General features: G+C 41.2%; 1 protein-coding gene across 5 annotated transcripts in view; it reads left to right on the forward strand.

Annotated features, from left to right (window-relative positions):
- LOC105468344 (N-myristoyltransferase 2) overlaps positions 1 to 20,333 on the forward strand; it is a 64,339-nt gene extending 44,006 nt beyond the window's left edge. For 2 of the 5 annotated variants that reach the window (XM_071070447.1, XM_071070449.1), the window contains 4 exons: positions 6,070 to 6,240; positions 12,913 to 13,080; positions 16,293 to 16,430; positions 16,917 to 18,237. In XM_071070447.1, coding sequence (XP_070926548.1) covers positions 6,070 to 6,240; positions 12,913 to 13,080; positions 16,293 to 16,430; positions 16,917 to 16,937 — 498 coding nt within the window. In that variant the 3' untranslated portion in view covers positions 16,938 to 18,237. Of the gene's footprint in view, positions 1 to 6,069; positions 6,241 to 12,912; positions 13,081 to 16,292; positions 16,431 to 16,588; positions 16,664 to 16,916; positions 18,238 to 19,418 lie in introns of those variants that run through there. The other 3 variants (XM_071070448.1, XM_071070445.1, XM_071070446.1) reach the window with 2 other exon arrangements.
- The last annotated feature ends 274 nt before the right edge of the window (positions 20,334 to 20,607 follow it).

Here is a 20,607-nt window from a genome sequence, read left to right on the forward strand (position 1 = left end):
TTATGTACAAGGAAAACACACACTTACATGTAGGTTGCCTACGATGGAGTGATGAATGAGGAGTTTTAGCACATATCATTGGTTTACTCATGATGATTTTCTTAAGGTGCTAGAAGTATTTTTGACTTGACTCCATTCATCAGCCTTAATATTTTTGTACAAGAGTCAGTCTTCTCATGGGTACAGGCATTGATTAGGAAACCAGACTGTGGCATCTTACTTCCAGTGAGCCTGGGCTCCTGGTAGTGGTCCTGTTCCAGTCATGCTGTGATAGTGAGTGCCTTTCCCGCACCCATAAACTGAAATTTATGAAGTGCTTTCAAATACATTATTCAATTTATTCTCACAGCAACCTTTTGAAGTTAGTACTTCTTATCCCCATTTTACAGATGAAGAAACTGAGGTGCATGATGGTTGACACTTAGGCAAGGATGTGTTAATATTACTAAGTGGAGGGCTTGGGATGCAGGCCCCAGACCTCCCTGTGTCCCTGTTAGCTCCCTCTGCCTCTGCCATCCCCTCTAACATGACCCACTGTGGGGACACCATGGCTCAGCCCCACTAAATGTCTTACTGTGGGTACATTACAGCATAAATCAAGGCAGAAAAGGACGATTGTCAAGGTGCAAACAGCTCTCATTGGCTTTCCCCAATCTCCTTTCCCCCTTTTAAGTCATAGGAAAGGAAAGGAAAATTAAGAGTAAATTAATATAATAAAAGAGAGATTAAAGTACAGATATTATGAAATTGGAAGGTGCTGACAGCAGTCCCTTGGGTGTCTGCCTCTTGAGTTAAACTGGACAGTACTGCATATACCAGATGCCCCTTCCTCTCCTGTGGGCCCAGATGGGTAATGCCACTGCTAGCAGTCAAATCATTTAAGAACGTTTTTGTACCATTCAGCATAAAAGCCTCCTTATGGAATACAGCTTTTGCTGTACAGATCAGTCTCATTTTCTGCTTCATCGTTGCTGGTTTTGCTTATAGGAGTGCCAGCTTTATGTCTTTTTCATGGACTTTTGTATATAGGAGCTAACATTCATTGTGGCCAGCGTTATACTAGACATTTAACAGCCTCATAACAGTCTCATTTACTAATCATAACAGCCACAGGAGGATGGGTCATTATCCCCATAGCACAGAAGGGGCCATGAGTACACAAGATTGACTTGCTCAGAGTCTGCTGGCCAGAAGCAGAGCTGTCGCAGAGTCTGCGCCGTTCACAACTGTTAACCTAAAATACTAAGGTTTCCCCAAGAAACACGCCTTGCCATGCCTCCCTACGCTTTCAGTGTTTGGGATGATTTTGTCTTGTTTTGTTTTGTTTGATTTGGTGTTGAGTATTTCCAAGTTCGATTTTGCGCGTCTGTATCAATGAAAGGTAATTTGATGTCGATAAAAAGAAAAAGCAGGAGAAGTCAGAGAATGATCCACTAAGGTCCTAGCACTGTTCTGCGAGGAGGATGCGCTTGCTAAGATATGTCAAGGCATATAAGGTCTTCTATATTCAGTGGCATTAGATGGTTTTTTAAGTGTTTAGCATTCTCTCTGCTCCTTTTTGAATCATACAAATAGCCATAATCATTGCTTACATCTCTCCTCTGGAATCTTGGCTCTCAAATGGTTTGCACCATATACTTGACAGATAACACTACTGTTTTTTAATAGAGCTCTGAGCTTCATTTGCTTATGTACTTACAAGCAGATTTTACACAGATTTCAATGCACATAGAGGCCAATGAATCATGCATATTAGTTGGGCCATGGGAAAGGATATCTGATTCAGATACAGAGTTTGCTTATGAAACTGAGATTTTTCTCAGTTACTGGAAATGATTCTCTGTGTTTTATCGAACTCTCAGAAAACACGACCGCTTCACTATTCCATTATACGGAAGCTAGCCATTTTCACCTAAACCTAACAGCCCTCCTACTTTCTGAGGACAAGAGTTATAATTTGAGTGTTTGTTTTGCTTTTCAAAAGTTATTTTTTTTTTTTTTTCCCGTGAGATGAAGTCTCGCTCTGTCGCCAGGCTGGAGTGCAGTGACGCGATCTTGGCTCACCGCAACCTCCGCCTCCCGGATTCAAGCAATTCTCCTGCCTCAACCTCCTGAGTAGCTGGGACTACAGCCACGTGCCACCACACCCAGCTAATTTTTGTATTTTTAGTAGAGACGGGGTTTCATCATGTTGGCCAGGATGGTCTCGATCTCTTGATCTTGTGATCCGCCCACCTTGGCCTCCCAAAGTGCTGAGATTACAGGCGTGAGCCACCACGCCCGGCAGTATTTCATTGTTACACAGATTATTTTAGCTATTAGTCAGCAAATGTAAATATTCTTACCCTGTTTTCTAGGACTTTCTATTTTTTTATAGCTGATACATCTTAGTGTGCTCTTATGCTTTAATGCTTCTGTAAAAATTTGTTCAAAATGCTTATAAGTTGCCAAACTTAGGATACTTTTTACCTGAATTTAGACAACATATTGCTTGTCTAAATTCTGCTACTTATTTTTCTAACCTTTAGAGACCTAAGATAACAGTTCTCAAAGTGTGGCCCAGGGACCTCTGGAAGTCCCCCAAGATCTTTGAATTCATGCAGTCATTTTTTTTTTGTTACTATTTTCATAATAACACTAATATTTATTTTTCTCACTTTCATTCTCTTCTAAGTATACTGTGAAGTCTTCTAGAGGCCATGTGGCATGTGTATTTCTGTAGTCTTTTGTTTAAAAATGTTCTCAGTTTTGATTTCTAATATGGTAAGTGTGGATATATGCATAGCCCACATAAGCAAAGCTCTTTGGAGGTACTCAATCATTATTAATAGTGCAGGCCAGGAGCAGTGGCCCATGCCTGTCATCTCAGCACTTTGAGAGACTGAGGCAGGTGGATTACAAGGTCAGGAGATCGAGACCATCCTGGATAACACGATAAAACCCCGTCTCTACTAAAAATACAAAAAATTAGCTGGGTGTGGTGGCACGTGCCTGTAATCCCAGCTACTTGGGAAGCTGCGGCAGGATCAAATCACTTGAACCCAGGAGGCAGAGGTTGCAGTGAGCTGAGATCGCACCACTGCACTCCAGCCTGGGTGACAGAGTGAGACTCTATCTAAAAAAAAAAAAAAAAAAAAAGAGTGTAAAAGGGTCCCAAGACCGAAATATTTGAAAACTGCTGCTTTAAGGGTATCTGCTGGGCAGTTCCTTTAGTGGTTTCACAGTTGGATATTTAATGAATGAGAATTGTGCTCCAGAAGAATGTTTTGCTCTAGAAGGAAGTTGGGAAATGTTTTCTTCATTTCTGAATGTTCTCTATTAACAGATATCGTATATCCTGTGGCTCTCATTAATTCATCTAATTGCTTGATATTGTTGATTGTTACTGAACTAGTAACAAAAGAAAAAAAATTCTGATATTGAGAAAGGCTATTTGAAATTTATCAAGCTAAGTCTGCCTCATAGCAGAAACTAATTTTTTTAATGACTATGATATATATTTTATATAGTTTTGGTTTTCCCACTAGCATTTAGAAGTGCTTATTTATTTCCAGTGGAGATCTGGATGTTTCTGACTCATTGGTTTTGAGAGCTACAGAAAGACTAAAGGTATGCGTTGCCTGTTAAATGTGAAGGACTTAAATTCTCTAAATTTATATTATTAAATGGTATTTTAGCTGCAGTGCTTTCGAGATGACATAAATCATAATAGAATGGCCTATAGAAAATATTCAGCTGAGGACTGTTGGTCTATAAATATAGAGCATGCACCTCCCATTCCCCTTTCCCCTAACTAATCGATAATCAATCAGCACTGTGTGTCACTGAAGCTTAGAAACCTCAGCACAGCTAATAGTTGATGAGAGCTGGCACTCAAGAGAAAACCTATTTTCCTTGGCCTGGTGTGGTGGCTCACGCCTGTAATCCCAGCACTTTGGGAGGCTGAAGTGGGCAGATCACCTGAGGTCAGGCATTGGAGACCAGCCTGGCCAATGTGGTGAAACCCTGTCTCTACTAAAAGTACAAAATTAGCCGGGTGTGGTGGCAGGTGCCTGTAATCCCAGTTACTCAGGAGGCTGAGGCAGGAGAATCGCTTGAACCCAGGAGGTGGAGGTTGCAGTGAACCGAGATCGCACCATTGCACTCCAGCCTGGGCAACAAAAGTGAGACTCCATCTCAAAAAAAAGCCCTGGTTTCCCCCTTGGGCTTCTACCTGGGGGCATGCAGGAATTATAATGACCTAATTCTACAGGAAGTTTTTCATTTAAAAAAATTTCTTAAGAGTGGAACTGCTAGATTATATAAAATTTTAAAAAATATTTAGAAATCATTTAGGGCAGAAAAAGTAGAGTAGCAAAATGTATATACAGATTATTCATCTCTTAAAATGTATCTAGTATTTCTCCAAGGGGGAAAAAAATCAGGTTTACAGAAAAAAATAAACCTGTATTTCTCAGTTTAAAATTGTTTGTTGGGCTTTCTGACTTTTAGTCTCAAGTCCCCTGGCCTCTGAACAGTTCTGGAGAGCAAAGTGATGTCAGGGGCTTTTATGAGGACAACAGTTGAACAAATTCAAATGGGGACCTGTCCTGACTTTTAGATTTTTTATTCCTATGGCTTAATTTTTTAAACTGTAAAGCCCTGGAGTAGTGATAAAACACCTACCCTGATCACCTTTACCCAGAAGATGTGGCAAGAGAGGCTAGGCCGTGTCCCTGGCAGCCATTTGCCATTAGACGAGATAGATGCTTTCAGGGTGGTATGGCCGTAAACCCGTTTGCTTTTAGAAAATACTTGGCTATGAACGATGCTTGCCTTCCCATCCCAGCCTGATATGATTTACTCCCGTATCATTTTTGTTCAAGAGAACAAAATCACCACACGCTTTTAATGGGCTATTGAATAACAAAACAAGTTGCTCAGTTGTGTTTTCAAAATGTCAGACTTGGCAGTTTTAAAGCATCCCTCAGAAACCATGAGGGATTGGTTCTAGGACCCCTCAGATACCAGAATCCTTGGGCGCTCAAGTCCCTTATGTAAGATGGCAGAGCATTGTGTATTTGCATATAATGTATGCACATCCTCCTGTATACTTTATTTTATTTATTTATTTGTTTATTTTTGAGATGGAATCCCGCCCTGTCTCCCAGGCTGGGGTGCAGTGGTGTGATCTTGGCTCACTGCAGCCTCCGCCTCCCAGGTTCAAACGATTCTCCTGCCTCAGCCTCCTGAGTAGCTGGGATTACACTTGCCTGTCACCATGCCTGGCTAATTTTTACATTTTTGGTAGAGACAGGGTTTCACCATGTTGGCCAAGCTGGTCTCGAACTTCTGACCTCAAATGATCCACCAGCGTCAGCCTCCCAAAGTTCTGGGATTACAGGCATGAGCCACCACGCCCCCGTTTCCTGTATACTTTAAATCATCTCTGCATTACTTATAAGGCCAAATACAATCTAAATGCTATGTAAGTAGTTGTTACACTGCATTTTTAAGAAATAATGACAAGAAAAAAAGTCTGTACACGATCGGCACAGATACAACTCTCCAGTTTTTTTTCCCCTAATATTTTTCACCTAAGGTTGGTTGAACCCACAGATATACAACCAGTGGATATGGAGGGCTGCCTGTACTCCAGAAGTCATGCTAAGATGGCTACATCCCATCTTGTAGACTGTTAACATTGTTGGCATCGGTATATGCATTGGTGTATTTTGGGTATTGGCATACATCACGAGCTTGTAGTGTTCCCTTTGATTTTTGTTTGGGTCATGGCCAATACTGACCAAAGACTTGCCACACAGATAAGAAGATACAACACATTGTCTGTCTCGCCTATATTTTAACCCAGCTCTCCTTAAACCTTAATGTGTGTACAAATTGCGAGGGAATCTTGTCAAGTTGCAGATTCGGATTCATTAGCTCTGGGGCAGGGCCGGACTCTGCAGCTCCAACAAGCTCCCGCATGCTGCTCATTCTGCCGGTCTGCAGACCACACGTTGAGCGCAAAGTCATTTCACTCGTCTTCTACCTGAACTTCTGGATTTGTTTTGTTTTCCCTCCAACAAGGTTACAAAGACTTCAGGTTTGAGACCAATGGAACCAAAAGATATCAAATCAGTTCGAGAATTAATCAACACTTACCTGAAGCAGTTTCATCTGGCTCCAGTGATGGATGAAGAGGAAGTGGCCCACTGGTTCCTCCCCCGGGAGCACATCATTGACACGTTTGTAGTGGAGGTAAAGACAAGGTGATAAACATAAAGCTTCTCCTTGAAGCACCCTTTGTGTTTAGTGCGCAGCAGAAGTATTTACACACACTTCCTTCCATTTCGTCACAGAACATTACAAAGATGCATACTAAAGGGTTGAGAGTTAATAAGATGAAGAATTCTTCATACTCTATCAAGGACATGCTTAAGTGAAACTGACATTTGTTGAACCCTGAGGGTGTGGTGTTGAGGAATATGATGACCACGAGTATGGGCTGGTGCCATTGTCTTGTTTTGTGCTAAGGCACCATCAGTTTTACCCACAGCACTGCTTTTGCACTGTTGATGCTGATGGTAACATATCAATAAGGCAAACAGCTTCTTAGTGTTATGAAAATAATTTTGACCTCACAGATTTCTGAAAGGGTCTCAGGTACCCACAGGGTTTACAGATCACAGTTTGAGAACTGCTCTCCAGGGCATATAATTAGAGTCTGTGGTCGGACCCACCTTTCACATTATTAGAAATTGCCAAATAACTCACCACAATAAGGTTCTGAGCAGTGTAAGAGAGTTCCTGTTTCCTCACATCCTCACAAGACGTGGGTATGGTCAGATTTTAAATTTAGGCCCACCCAATGAGTATGGAACAGTATCTTGTTGTTAATGTATATCCTCATTATTGTTGAATTTGAGTATCTCATAAATATGTTAGCCATGTTTATTTCTTTTATGAATTGGCTATTTATATTGCTTGCATGTTTTTTCTTTTTGACTGTAGTCTTCTTACTGATTTATGAAATTTTGTTTTGTTTTGTTTTGTTTTGTTTTGTTTTTTGAGATGCAGTTTTGCACTTGTTGCCCAGGCTGGAGTGCAATGGCGCAATCTCGGCTCACTGCAACCTCTGCCTCCCAGGTTCAAGCGATTCTCCTGCCTCAGCCTTCCGAGTAGCTGGGATTACAGGCGTGTGCCACCACGCCCAGCTAATTTTTGTATTGTTAGTAGAGTTGGGGTTTCACCATGTTGATCAGGCTGGTCTCAAACTCCTGACCTCAGGTGATCCGCCCGCCTTGGCCTCCCAAAGTGCTGGAATTATAGGTGTGAGCCATCGCACTCAGCCTGTGAAAGGTTTTTTATATGCTGAATATTAACACTTTGTATTGTGTTCCTTTCTGGGTCCTCTATTCTATTTCATTGATCTCCATGTCTGTCCCTTCACTAATACCACACTGACCTGGTTGCCATAGCTACATAGGAAGCCTTAGTATCAGGTAGAGTAATTCCTCCCACTTTATTCTTGTCTGTCAAGATAATTTTAATTAACCTATTTCCTTTGCCTTTTGCATATACATTTTAGAATAAGCTTATTTTTGTCTACAGAATACCTTGCTGGCACTTTGATAGGGATTACATTACACTGATGGATTAATGTGAGCATAATTGAAAAGTCTTCCAATCCATGAACATGGAATGTCTCTACATCTTTTTCAGTCTTTTAAAATCTCTTTTATCAGCATTCTCTAAGAGCACCCAGATCCTGTACATGTTTTCTTAAGTGTATAGCTAGATATTTCACTTCCTTTGGAGCGATTATGATGGTGTTATGTTTTTAATTTCAATTTCTGCATGTTCATTGTTAGGCTGTAGAAATGCTTTCTTCTGTGTGTTTGTGTCCTACCACAGTGCTGAAATCACTTACTGGTTCCAGGAGTTTGTGTGTAGATTCCTTGGGATTTCTGCATAGATAACGTGTCATCTGCAAATAGGGATGGTTTTATTGCTTCCTTTCTAATCTCGACACCTTTATTTTTGGTCTTGCATTAATGCAGGACCTAGATCTTCCAGTGCTTTATTGAGAAAGAGTGGGGAAGGTTGACGTCCTCGTCGTGTTCTTGATGGTGGGGGAAAAGCATTTACTCTTTCACCATGAAGTATGATGTTAGCTGTAGGTTTTTTTGTGGGTGCTCCTAATCAATTTGAGGTCATTCTCCTCTATTTCTAACTTACTGAGAGTTCTTATGAATGGGCATTGGATTTTGTCCCATGCTATTTCTGCTTCAATAGATGTAATCATATGATTTTTCTCCTTTAATCTGTTGATATGGAAGATTACATTGATTGATTTTCAAATGTTGGATCACTCTTACATTCCTAGAAAATATCCACTTGGTCACGGTGTATAATTATTTTTATGCATTGTTGTATTGATTGCTAATATTTTGCTGAGTATTTGTTGAGTTCATGAGAGATCTCTCTCTGGAGTATCTTTTTTATAATATCTGTCTGGTTTAGATATCAAGATAATAGTGGTCTCATAATAGGAGTTGGAAAGTATTATTTCCTCTTCTATTTTCTGGAAGAAATTGAGAATTGGTGTTAATTCTTTAAATGTTTGGTAGAATTCTCCGGTTGAAATGATCTGAGCTTAGCTGTTTCTTTTTTGGGAGTTTTTAAATAATGGACTAAATGTCTTTAATGGTTATAGCACCATTCAGATGATCTGTTCCATCTTGGTTGAGTTTTAATAGTTTTTGAGGAGTTTGTCCATTTCTTCTAAATTGTTGAATGTATGAGTGTAAAGTTGTTCATTGTATTCCCTTGTTATCCTTTTAGTGGCTGTGGGATCTGTACTGATATCTCTTGTTTCACCCCAGATATTGGTGATTCATGTCTTCTCTTTCTTTATTTTTTTCCATCTTGCTAGACTTTTATCACTCTATTGATTTATTTCCCAGAGAACTAGACTTTTGTTGGATATTCCCTGTTATTTTCATATTTTCAGTGTCATTGATTTCTACCCTTATGTTTACTTTTTCCTTCCTTCTGCTTGCTTTGGGTTTATTTTGCTCTTCTTTTCTAGTTCCTTGAGGGAGGGACTTACTGACTTGAGACCTTTCCCTGTTACTAGTAAGCATTTAGTTCTATCAGTTTCCCTCTTTGCACTGCTTTAGCTATTTCTGACATATTTTGATATGCTGTATCTTCGTTGTCATTCACTTCTATGTATTTTTTGGTTTCCTTTGAAACTTCATCTTTAGCCCACCCCTACTTAAAATTGTGCTATTCAATTTTGCCGTGTTTAGAGATTTTCTGTTGTCTCCCTATTACGGATTTCTAGTTTGATTCAAGTACAGTTAAAGAACACACACTGTATGGTTTTGATTATTTTAAGGCTCTTGAGGTTTGTTTTATTACTCGGGATATGGACTTTCTTGATGAATATTCCATGGGTGCATGAAATGTGTATACCACTACTGTTGGGTTGAGTGTTCTTTGTATGCCAATTGGATCATGTTGATTAATTGAGTTATTCAGCTGTTCTGTTTCCATGCTGATTTTCTGTCTAGCAGTTCTATCACTTGATGAGAGGGGCATGGAAGTCCCCAACTATAATTGTGGATTTGTCTGTTTCTCCTTCCAACACTGTCGGTTTTTCTTGATGTCTTTTGGGGCTCTTGTTTGATACTCACATGTATACTCACATGTATATTTAGGGTCTTTATGTCCCGCTGGTGGATTGATCTTTGTACCATAATGTAATACCTCTCTTTGTAATAATTTTCCTTGCTCCGGAGTATACTTGATCATAGATTACTCTGACCAGACCTGCTTTTTAAAAATTGTTTGGTCTTTTTCCATCCTTTTACTTTCCAACTATTGATGTTATTGAATTTGAAGTGAGTTTTTGGAAACAGCCTATAGCTGGGTCATGTTTCTTTGCCCACGCTACCGACCTTTCTTTTGATTGGTGTATTTAGACCACTTATATATAAGGTGGTTATTGGTATGTTAGAGCTTAAGTCTGCCATTTGATTATTTGGTTTCTTTCTTTTTCTTCTGGTTCTTGTATCTCTGTTTCTTTTTTCTTGCCTTGTGAGTTACTTGAATATATTTTAGGATTCTGTTTTGTTTATAGTGCATTTGGGTATATTTGCATAGTTTTTATGATGGTTGATATGAGTATTACTATATATATATATGTGACTTATAGTCTATTGGTAACAACATTTATTACTTTGAGTCACCTTTTATTTAGGTCACTTTATCTTTTCCACCTTAAAATATTGTCTTAAATATCAGATAGTATTATGATTTTTGTTTTAATCATCAAGTATGATTTGTAACACTGATTTATAGTGATGCTTGAGGATAAGCATCATTAAGCAAATTTCTGCTCTTTCTATTATTCTTCCCTCCTTCCTGATGCTTCAGTATTCCTTCTTTTATCATTTCCTTTCTATTTGAAGAAATTCCTTTAGCCAGTCTCAGGTATGTCTGCTAGTGACACATTCTTTTGGTTTCCATTTGTGCGAGACTACCTCTGTTTTTAGATTTAGTTTCCCAATTAAAAAAAAATTTTTTTGGGGAGACAGAGTCTTGCTCTGTCACCCAGGCTGGAGTGCAATGGCACAATCTCTGCTCACTGCAACCTCCGCCTCTTGGGTTCAAGCAATTCTTGTGCCTCAGCCTCCCGAGTAGCTGGAACTACAGGCGCATGCCACCACACCCTGCTAATTTTTTGTATTTCAGTAGAGACTGGGTTTCACCATGTTGGCCAGGCTGGTCTCGAACTTCTGAGCTCAGAAAATCCATCCGCCTCAGCCTCCCAAAGTGCTGAGATTACAGGTGTGAGTCACCATGCCCAGCCCTAGTTTGCTAATATTTTACTTAGGATCTTCTTCCATACTCACTACTACTGCGGTTGGCCATTAATTTCCTCTTCTTACTCTGTCCTTGTCCTATTTCAATAGTAAAGTTAGAATGAGTTGAAGAGCTTGTCCTCTCTTTTCTCTGGAACAGTGTATGTAATGTAGGGATTACTTGTTCCTTGAAAGTTGTTAGAAGTTGCTTATAAGCAACCTAGACATGGTGCCATGGTGGGTTTTGTTGTGAGCATTTTTTTGTTTTTGTTTTTGTTTTTAATCAGTCTTTACAGTTGATTGGGTGTGAGGGACAATGGACAGATTGTCCCATTCTTCCCCAACAGTTGGTGATTCTCAGGTCATTTTAACAGCAAGAGAGGAAAGAGTAACTTTACCAGCAATCTGAATGTGAAGAAGTAGTTTTCTGAAAGCAGATGATGAAAATGGGGTGGGGAACCTAATCAGGTTCTGCAGGTGCCTGCAGTAATTCGGTGTATGAGACAGATATGAGAAATTCTTAGAAGAATCTAAAATCCTTACTAAACCTGAAGGTTGAATTCATCTCCAGTACTGAGCTGCTAATACAGAGCAGTAGGGAATCACTGTAGATGAACCCCTTTAGCTTCTTGCTGGCTGAGGAAAGGTCTGATGACTCAGAAGCATTTGAAAACCAGAGCATACATCCTTCTGGAATTCCCTTTTCTGCTGAAAGAAATACTAGCAATGGCATGTGTGTGGCCCAGCCTCCTCAGCCGCACAATTCAAACACATCATATTCTAAAAGTCAGCAAGGCCACCACAGCTAATTACAACAACCTGAACAATACTGGCTAATTTCTTGTATTGGAAGGTTTGCCAATGATGATGAAATGAATGTCATCCATTGTATCCCTTATTTTTGATAGCTGCAAAATTCTCCTGTTATTCACATGTGTATATTTCGGTGCAGTAGTAAGACCTTTCACAAGCTTGCAAACTCTTCCAGACAGCTTCCGGACTCTATCCAACGGTACCTAGGCCTGATACAGTTATTTCCTTGTGCTAAGAAAGTGTGAGATAGTACACAGTATCTTTTAGTTGGAGAGGTAACCCTCTAATCCTTAAAGCTTTTATTTCTGCAAAAACAACTGCTTTTATCACTGTTCCCTGAGTCTAAAGAATTGACTCATTTGTCAGCCTGAGGGAAGCTTTCCTTTTAGAACATTCTGCTTCTATCTTTCTTTCCTTTTCTTTTTTTTTTGAGACGAGTCTGGCTGTGTTGCCCAGGCTGGAGTGCAGTGGCAGGATCTCGGCTCACTGCAAGCTCCGCCTCCCAGATTCACACCATTCTCCTGCCTCAGCCTCCCAAGTAGCTGGGACTACAGGCGCCGGCCACCAAGCCCGACTAATTTTTTTGTATTTTTAGTAGAGACGGGGTTTCACTATGTTAGCCAGGATGGTCTCAATCTCCTGACCTCGTGATCCGCCCACCTCGGCTTCCCAAAGTTCTGGGATTACAGGTGTGAGCCACCATGCCTGGCCTCTATTTTTTTTTTTTTTTTTTTTTTTTGAGATGGTGTTTCGCTCTTGTTGCCCAGGCTGGAATGCAATGGCACAATCTCGGCTCACTGCAATCTCCACCCCCCGGGTTCAAGCGAGTCTCCCGACTCAGCCTCACAAGTAGCTAGGATTACAGGGGTGTGCCACCACGCCTGGCTGAGTTTTTGTATCTTTAGTAGAAATGGGATTTCACCATGTTGGTCAGGCTGGTCTCAAACTCCTGACCTTATGATCTGCCCGCCTCAGCCTCCCAAAGTGCTGGGATTACAGGCATGACATTCTGCTTCCTAAGAACTTTGTGCAAATCACCAACGGGCACTTAGGCTGAAGTCCCAACTCCAGGCTCTTCTTGGCCTCTACACAGCATAATATAAGGGGCCCCAAATTGGACTGCCCAGAAAGAAGTATGACTTACTGCTTTTCCTTCTATGGGGCAAGGGAGAGATCAGAGTTAGCGGAAATGCACATATGCAGTTGGTTCAAGGAGATCTCTGCCTGACAGCACCTTTGCTCCTAGAGTCCCAACGGTAAACTGACTGACTTCCTGAGCTTCTATACGCTCCCCTCCACGGTGATGCACCACCCTGCTCACAAGAGCCTCAAAGCCGCCTACTCATTCTACAACATCCACACAGAGACGCCCCTGCTGGACCTCATGAGCGACGCGCTCATCCTCGCTAAATCGGTAAGCCACTCCCTGTTCATGCCGTTTGGTTCTCCAAATGTCTGTGCCAAACTATAGAAGACATCGTGTTTTCTTCCACACAGGTGGAATTTATGCAAGATTTTTTTATTTTTTATTTTTTTGAGACGGAGTCTCGCTGTGTCGCCCAGGCTGGAGTACAGTGGTGCGATCTCAGCTCTCTGCAAGCTCCGCCTCCCAGGTTCACGCCATTCTCCTGCCTCAGCCTCCCAAGAAGCTGGGACTACAGGCACCGCCACCACGCCCAGCTAATTTTTTTGTATTTTTAGTAGAGACGGGGTTTCACTGTGTTAGCTAGGATGGTCTCGATCTCCTGACCTTGTGATCCACCCGCCTCGGCCTTCCAAAGTGCTGGGATTACAGGCCTGAGCCACTGCACCTGGCCATATGCAGGATTTTAAAAAATCTATCGATCATCAAAGGAAGAATTTTGATAAGAGTTTCTTTTGAAACTTTAGAGGCTATTTTCATTATTAATTTTGTTGCAATTTAACAAAAAGACAAAATATATAAATTATAAATGTTTAACCCTTAGAATACATAAGGCTGGGCATGGTGGCTCAGGCTTGCAATCCCAACACTTTGGGAGACCAAGATGGGTGGATCACCTGAGGTTAGGAGTTTAAGACCAGCCTGGCTAATATGGTGTAACCTCGTCTCTACTAAAAATATAAAAATTAGCCAGGCTTGGTGGTGTGTGCCTGTAATCCTAGCTACTTGGGAGGCTGAGGCAGGAGAATTGCTTGAACCTGGGAGGCAGAGGTTGCAGTGAGCTGAGACTGCACCACTGCACTCCAGCCTGGGTGACAGAAACTGTCTCAAAAAAAAAAGGATGTATAAAGCCCATATATTAGGAAGTAATATAATGAATATAAGAAAAAGATATTCTTCCATATATAAAGAAAATATTAATACATGAGTGAATATTTGTGTTGAGTGAATAACTAGCAGCGATTTTTTTATTCAACCAAATAGTCTCTGAATTTTAAAATTAAAGGAATTAAATTCAACATTTAATTGTAGCCAGGCTACATGATGAAACCCTGTCTCTACTAAAAATACAAAAATTAGCTGGGTGTGATAGCACACACGTGTAATCTCAGCTACTTGGGAGGCTGAGGCAGGAGAATTACTTGAACCTGGGAGTGGAGGTTGCAGTGAGCCGAGATTGCACCATTGCATTCCAGCCTGGGCAACAGAGCGAGACCCTGTCTCAAATTAATTAATTAATTAAAATAAAAATCTCTTACCTGTGCCTTTGAATCCCCAAGTCAACATCATCCTCAGATTGTCAGCTTTTTTTTCAACACTTCCAAAATATGGCCAGTAATTAGTTATTTAAGGTAAAAACCCTGAGAAAGAAAAATAAAAAGTGCTGCTTCTATATCACATTTTGCATAGTATTGTTGTCTGACATTTTAAAGACATTTAATGTTTTACCATTAAAATTTTACTTAAATGTATTTACCATTATCAGCCCAAAGCAAACATACTACTTGTGTGTGTTTTTTTTTTTTTTTTTTTGAGATGGAGTCTTGCTGTGTTACCCAGGCTGGAGTGCAGTGGCGCAGTCTTGGCTCACTGCAACCTCCGCCTCCCATGTTCAAGCGATTCTCCTGTCTCAGCCTCCCGAGTAGCTGGGACTATAGGCGCGTGCTACCACGCATGGCTAATTTTTGTATTTTTAGTAGAGACAGGGTGTCACCATATTGACCAGGCGGGTCTCGAACTCCTGACCTCAGGTGATCCACCTGCCGCGGCCTCCCAGAGTGCTGGGATTACAGGCATGAGCCACCACGCCTGGCCTGCATACTATTTAAAGTCTTTACAACTTTGGTCCCTGGGCAATAGCTTCAGCCAAGGTAGGACTTACAAAGGCTGATAATTAATAATCCTGGAGATGAAACCATCTTGACAACTGTTCCCTTCTAAAACAGGAACAAGGCCGGGCGCCGTGGCTCACACCTGTAATCCCAGCACTTTGGAAGGCCAAGGAGGGTGGATCACTTGAGGTCTGGAGTTCAAGACCAGCCTGGCCAACATGGTGAAACCCCGTCTCTACTAAAAATACAAAAAAAATAACTGGGCATGGAGGTGTACGCCTGTAATGCCAGCTACTAGGAAGTCTAACGCAGGAGAATTGCTTAAATCTGGGAGGCGGAGGTTGCAGTGAGCCGAGATCATGCCACTGCACTACAGCCTGGGTGACAGAGTGAGACTCTGTCTCAAAAAAATTAAAAATAAATAAGTAAATTAAACGTGAATAAAATATTTTCTGAAATCTTCGTAAGTAATTTTATGCCTGTGACAGCCATCATACTACATTTTTAACATTTTTGGGATTCAGCATTTCTGAATTTTCGTGCTGACTTCATCGGATTCACTATAGTTTTTGGTTTGTTTTTTGAGAGAGGCTTTCTGTCGCTCAGGCTTAGTGCACTGGTACAATCACAGCTCACTGCAACCTTGACCTCCTGGGCTTATGCAGTCCTGCCTCAGCCTCCTGCATAACTGGGTCCACAGGCGCACACCACCATGCCCAGTCAATCTTTTTATTTTTGTAGAGACAATGTCCTGTACCTATACCTACACCTACAGCCCAGGCTGGTTTCAAATTCCTGGGCTCCAGTGATCTTCCCACCTCAGCCTCCCAAAGTGCTGGGATTACAGGCGTGAGCCACCACATCCAGCCACACTGCTAATTTTATAAGACAATTTTAAACTGAATTCTTCCTTTTTTTAAAAAAAAAAAAAAAAAAGGACAGAGTCTCACTCTGTCACTCAGGCTGGAGTGCAGTGGCATGATCTCGGCTCACTGCAACCTCCACCTCCCAGGCTCAAGCAATTCTCCTGCCTCAGCCTCCTGAGTAGCTGGGACTGCAGGCACGCACCACCACACTTGGCAAATTTTTGTTATTTTTAGTAGAGATGGGATTTCACCATGTTTTTCAGGCTGGTCTCGAACTCCTGACCTCAAGTGGTCCAACCACCTCAGCATCCCAAAATGCTGGGATTACAAGCATGAGCCACGGCACCCGACCCTGAATTCTTAACCTATGCTATATATCACAGACATTAAATTCTATTAGAAATGCATATTCAAGCTATTAGTAGTAGAATTGTTACACTGAGATATGTAATACAGAAAGCACTAGTCCTTTGTTTTAGATTTTAAATCCTTTTTAAATTGGCAGAAAGGATTTGATGTATTCAACGCACTGGATTTGATGGAAAATAAGACATTCTTGGAAAAACTCAAGTTTGGTATAGGAGATGGCAATTTGCAGTATTACCTGTACAATTGGAGGTGTCCAGGTACAGATTCTGAAAAGGTAAGTGAAGTGGATATAGCCCTTGTAAACTCAACAAATGTACCTAGACAATTTCGCACTTGCTTCACTTAGGCTTAAGACAGCTTTATTTTATTTTATTATATTTATTTTTTTTTTTTAATTTTATTTTTTGAGATGGAGTCTCGCTCTGTCCACAGGCTGGAGTGCAATGGCACGATCTCGGCTCACTGCAACCTCCGCTTCCCGGGTTCAGGTGATTCTCCTGCCTCAGCCTCCCGAGTAGCTGGGATTGTGTCCACCACCATGCCTGGTTAATTTTTTCATTTTTAGTAGAGATGGGGTTTGATCATGTTGGCCAGGCTGGTCTCCAACTCCTGACCTCAGGTGATCCACCTGCCTTGGCCTCCCAAAGTGCTGGGATTACAGGTGTGAGCTGAGCCTTATGACAGCTTTTAGAAAGACTGATCTGTTGTACTACATCGCGATCTAATTTTTCTTACTATTCCATTTCTTCCCTCCCTTCAGGTTGGACTAGTACTACAATAGATGGATATTTTTATTTCTAGAACTCTGACATCATCATTTGTTAATATTTAATGATTTCTGGAACTGCCATTCCAAAGAAGAATAAAAGCACAACTCAAGTGAAATTGAAGTAGTCGATAATCAGAAAAGATGACAAAAGTCCACATGTGACATTTGTACACATTTCTAGCTAGAATATTAAAGTTCATCTTTTTTTCACTGTTGACCTATTTGTGGGAGGGATGAAAGGCTATAAAGAGCACAGTCTTGTAATTTTCAAATTTTTGCCTGTCTCTTGAAGAGAGGTATTTTTTCACCCTTAGAAAAGGGACTGGTTTTCTACGGACTAAGTAGAAGTTACAGTCATGTAAGAAAGTCTTTGCTATTGTGTGGAGATAAACTGCTGCATTTCTGTTTCTTAAGTGATGGTACATTTGTCCATGTAACAGAACAAAAGATCCATTTGGAAATTTTTTTTACTGGTATCACCTTACATGGTATCACTGGGAACATTTATGGAATCAACACTTCTGTAGCTCAGTGACAGGTGGGGGTTATTTAAGTGCAGAGCAATATTAAAATGTACTGGTGACTAGTACATGTATTTCTCCATAAGCAGAGTTGCCAAATCAATAAACATACAAGTTTGTACTTTGATCTTCACCAGGTCAGTGGATTGCTTCAAAAGCAAAGTTTTGTGCAAGCACTCACTATGCTCTCTGTAAGAGCCTGTGGCCGGGCGCAGTGGCTCACGCCTGTAATCCCAGCACTTTGGGAGGCCGAGGCGGGCGGATCACAAGGTCAGGAGATGGAGACCATCCCAGCCAACATGGTGAAACCCTGTCTCTATTAAAAATACAAAAATGAGCTGGGTGTGGTGGCATGCGCCTGTAATCCCAGCTACTTGGGAGGCTGAGGCAGGAGAATCACTTGAACCTGAGAGGTGAGGTTGCAGTGAGCTGAGATCAAGCCACTGCACTCCAGCCTGGGTGACATAGCACAAGACTCCGTCTCAAACAAAAGAAGAACAAAGAAAGAGCCTGTGCCCACGACTAACTATAGACTTTTCTGCTGTTGTGCAAAGTTCAGTTTCTTCTCAGCAACATCAAGGATATATGAAGAAAAGGAAATAAAAACTGTAAAGTCAAAAGAGATGCCTGGTGGAACTTATTCATGCTATCAGGGCATTGATAGTTTGAATGTTTTTATTACTTATGCAAAATTGCACATACTCCTCTATGCTGACTTTATCATGAAAACTGTCATGTGTCATGCTAATGGAAAATGTTTTATTTGTAAATAAGTATTCATAATTTTGTTACTGATGGTGTTTTTAATCTAGAATTTGAAAAATTTTCATAGTGTACAGATGTGTGTTTATATTGCCAATAATCCATGGGAAAAATAAGATCCTAACCAAGGTCACGTAGCCTGGCCTAAACTCAGATGCCACAAAGTAGATGCCTTGGCCGGGCGTGGTGGCTCACGCTTGTAATCCCAGCACTTTGGGAGGCCGAGGTGGGCGAAACATTTGAGGGTTTGAGACTAGCCTGGCCAACATGATGAAACCCCATCTCTAATAAAAATTCAAAAAGAACTAGCTGGGTGTGGTGGCGGGTACCTATAATCCCAGCTGCTGGGAGGCTGAGTCAGGAGAATCACTTGAACCCAGGAGGCGGAGGTTGCAGTGAGCCGAGATCGTGCCACTGCACTCCAGCCTGGGTGACAGTGCAAGACTCCGTCTCGGAAAAGAAAAAAATGTAGATGCTTTTCCTGCCTTTATAAGTGCCAGTGCCTAGGATGTTAAGTGCAGAAAGAGTTGTTTTAGACATGATGGCATTTCCTTCAAGTTATGAGTCCAGTGAAACCAGTCATATCTTATACCAGGCAGGGGCCACCAGACTATGGCCTGTGGGCTAAATCCAGCCCATTGCTTGTTTTTGTATAGCCCACAGGCTAAGAATGTTTTTAGTTCCTTGAATGAGGAGAAAAAGCCAAAAAATGACATCATTTTGTGACATATGCAAATTATACAAAATTCAAATTCCTGTGTCCCTTAATAAGGTTTTATTGGAACATAGTCATACTTTTTTTTTTTTGAGGACAGGGTTTCACTCTATTGCCCAGGCTAGAATACAATGGCACAGTCACAGCTCACTATAGCCCCAAACTCCTGGGTTAAAATGATCCTCCTGCTTCTGCGTCCTGAGTAGCTGGGACTACGGGTGCATACCACCACGCCTTGCTAATTTTTTCATTTTTTGTAAAGACGAGGTCTTGCTATGTTGCCTGGGCTGGTCTTTAACTCCTGGCCTCAAGTGATCCTTCTGGTTTGGCCTCCCAAAGTACTGGGATTACAGACATGAGCCACCACACTTGGCCACAGCCACTTTCATTTACATATTGCCAGTGGCTGCTTCACACTACAAAGCTGAGTTGAGTTGTTGTGACAGATTGTGTGGCCTGCAAAGTCTAAGATACTCACTTTCTGGCCTTTTACAGAGTTTGTTGACCTTGGTCACTACGAAGGAGGTGAACTCTCCTTTCTGGAGTTTGCTATGATTCTAAAGACCAACCCACAGCTGTGGCATCCCTGAGACTACCACCAGAGGGCGATGTGGGCCCCACAGTAGTGCATAATTAGGACCTTTCTTGGAGACAATGGAAGACTTCGAATTTCGGATGGTTCCACCCTAATTTCCTTAGCGTTCTTTACTAACAGGAGAAAGGCTTCAAGAAACAAAACGGTCCTCATTCACTGGAACAGGGTTTGAGATACTGGCATTAAGTAAAGGAGATTTTGACTTAACCTGGAGTGAAAGCTCTAATTTAGGAATTTACTTCCCACTCATTTTCATGGCACAAAGTCTATGCAAAGTAGATTTTCAAATAATTGCAGAATCGGTCAGGTGCGGTGGCTCACACCTGTAATCCCTGCACTTTGGGAGGCCGAGGTGAGCAGATCACTTGAGGTCAGGAGTCTGAGACCAGCCTGGTCAATGTGGTGAAGCTCTATCTCTACTAAAAATAAAAAACTTAGCCAGGCATGGTGGCACGCACCTGTCATCCCAGGTACTCAGGAAACTGAGGCAGGAGAATCGCTTGAACCCAGGAGGTGGAGGATGCAGTGAGCTGGGATCACACCACTGTACTCCAGCTTGGGCAACAGACTGAGACTCCATCTCAAGAATAATATAATTGCAGAACTGCCAGTTGGAAATTTTGTCATGCGCTTACCTCATGGTGATAGTTACACTGCTCCTTTAAAGAGTCATTTACATAATTCATTATCAAATTATTAATCACTTTTAAATAGAATAACTACATTTGCCTCTATAACAGAAGCAGATTGCTAATTAACATTTTTGAGAATTAAACTGCTTATGAAGTAGCTATTAAAACTAAATTTAAATGCGATATATAGTGTCTTGTAGATTTAAAACTGCATTATAGTGTACTTTGTCTGTCATGAAAATGTTCTATTCAATAAGGTATCTTTTTTTTTTTTCTTTTTGGCCAAGATGGCACTAAGTAAAATTTAAATCAAGAGGTGGCATAACCCATGAGTCAGCCAGACTTTCAGCTGGAAAAATCTTTAGTAATACCTTCCTTCTAAATTACAGAAACTAACTTTTCCATACACACTGTAAACAGTAAACACTCTTAACAGAGAGCACTGGTTATGCTCCAT

Source organism: Macaca nemestrina, chromosome 9, assembly GCF_043159975.1.
Source record: "Macaca nemestrina isolate mMacNem1 chromosome 9, mMacNem.hap1, whole genome shotgun sequence".
Lineage (NCBI taxonomy): Eukaryota > Metazoa > Chordata > Mammalia > Primates > Cercopithecidae > Macaca > Macaca nemestrina.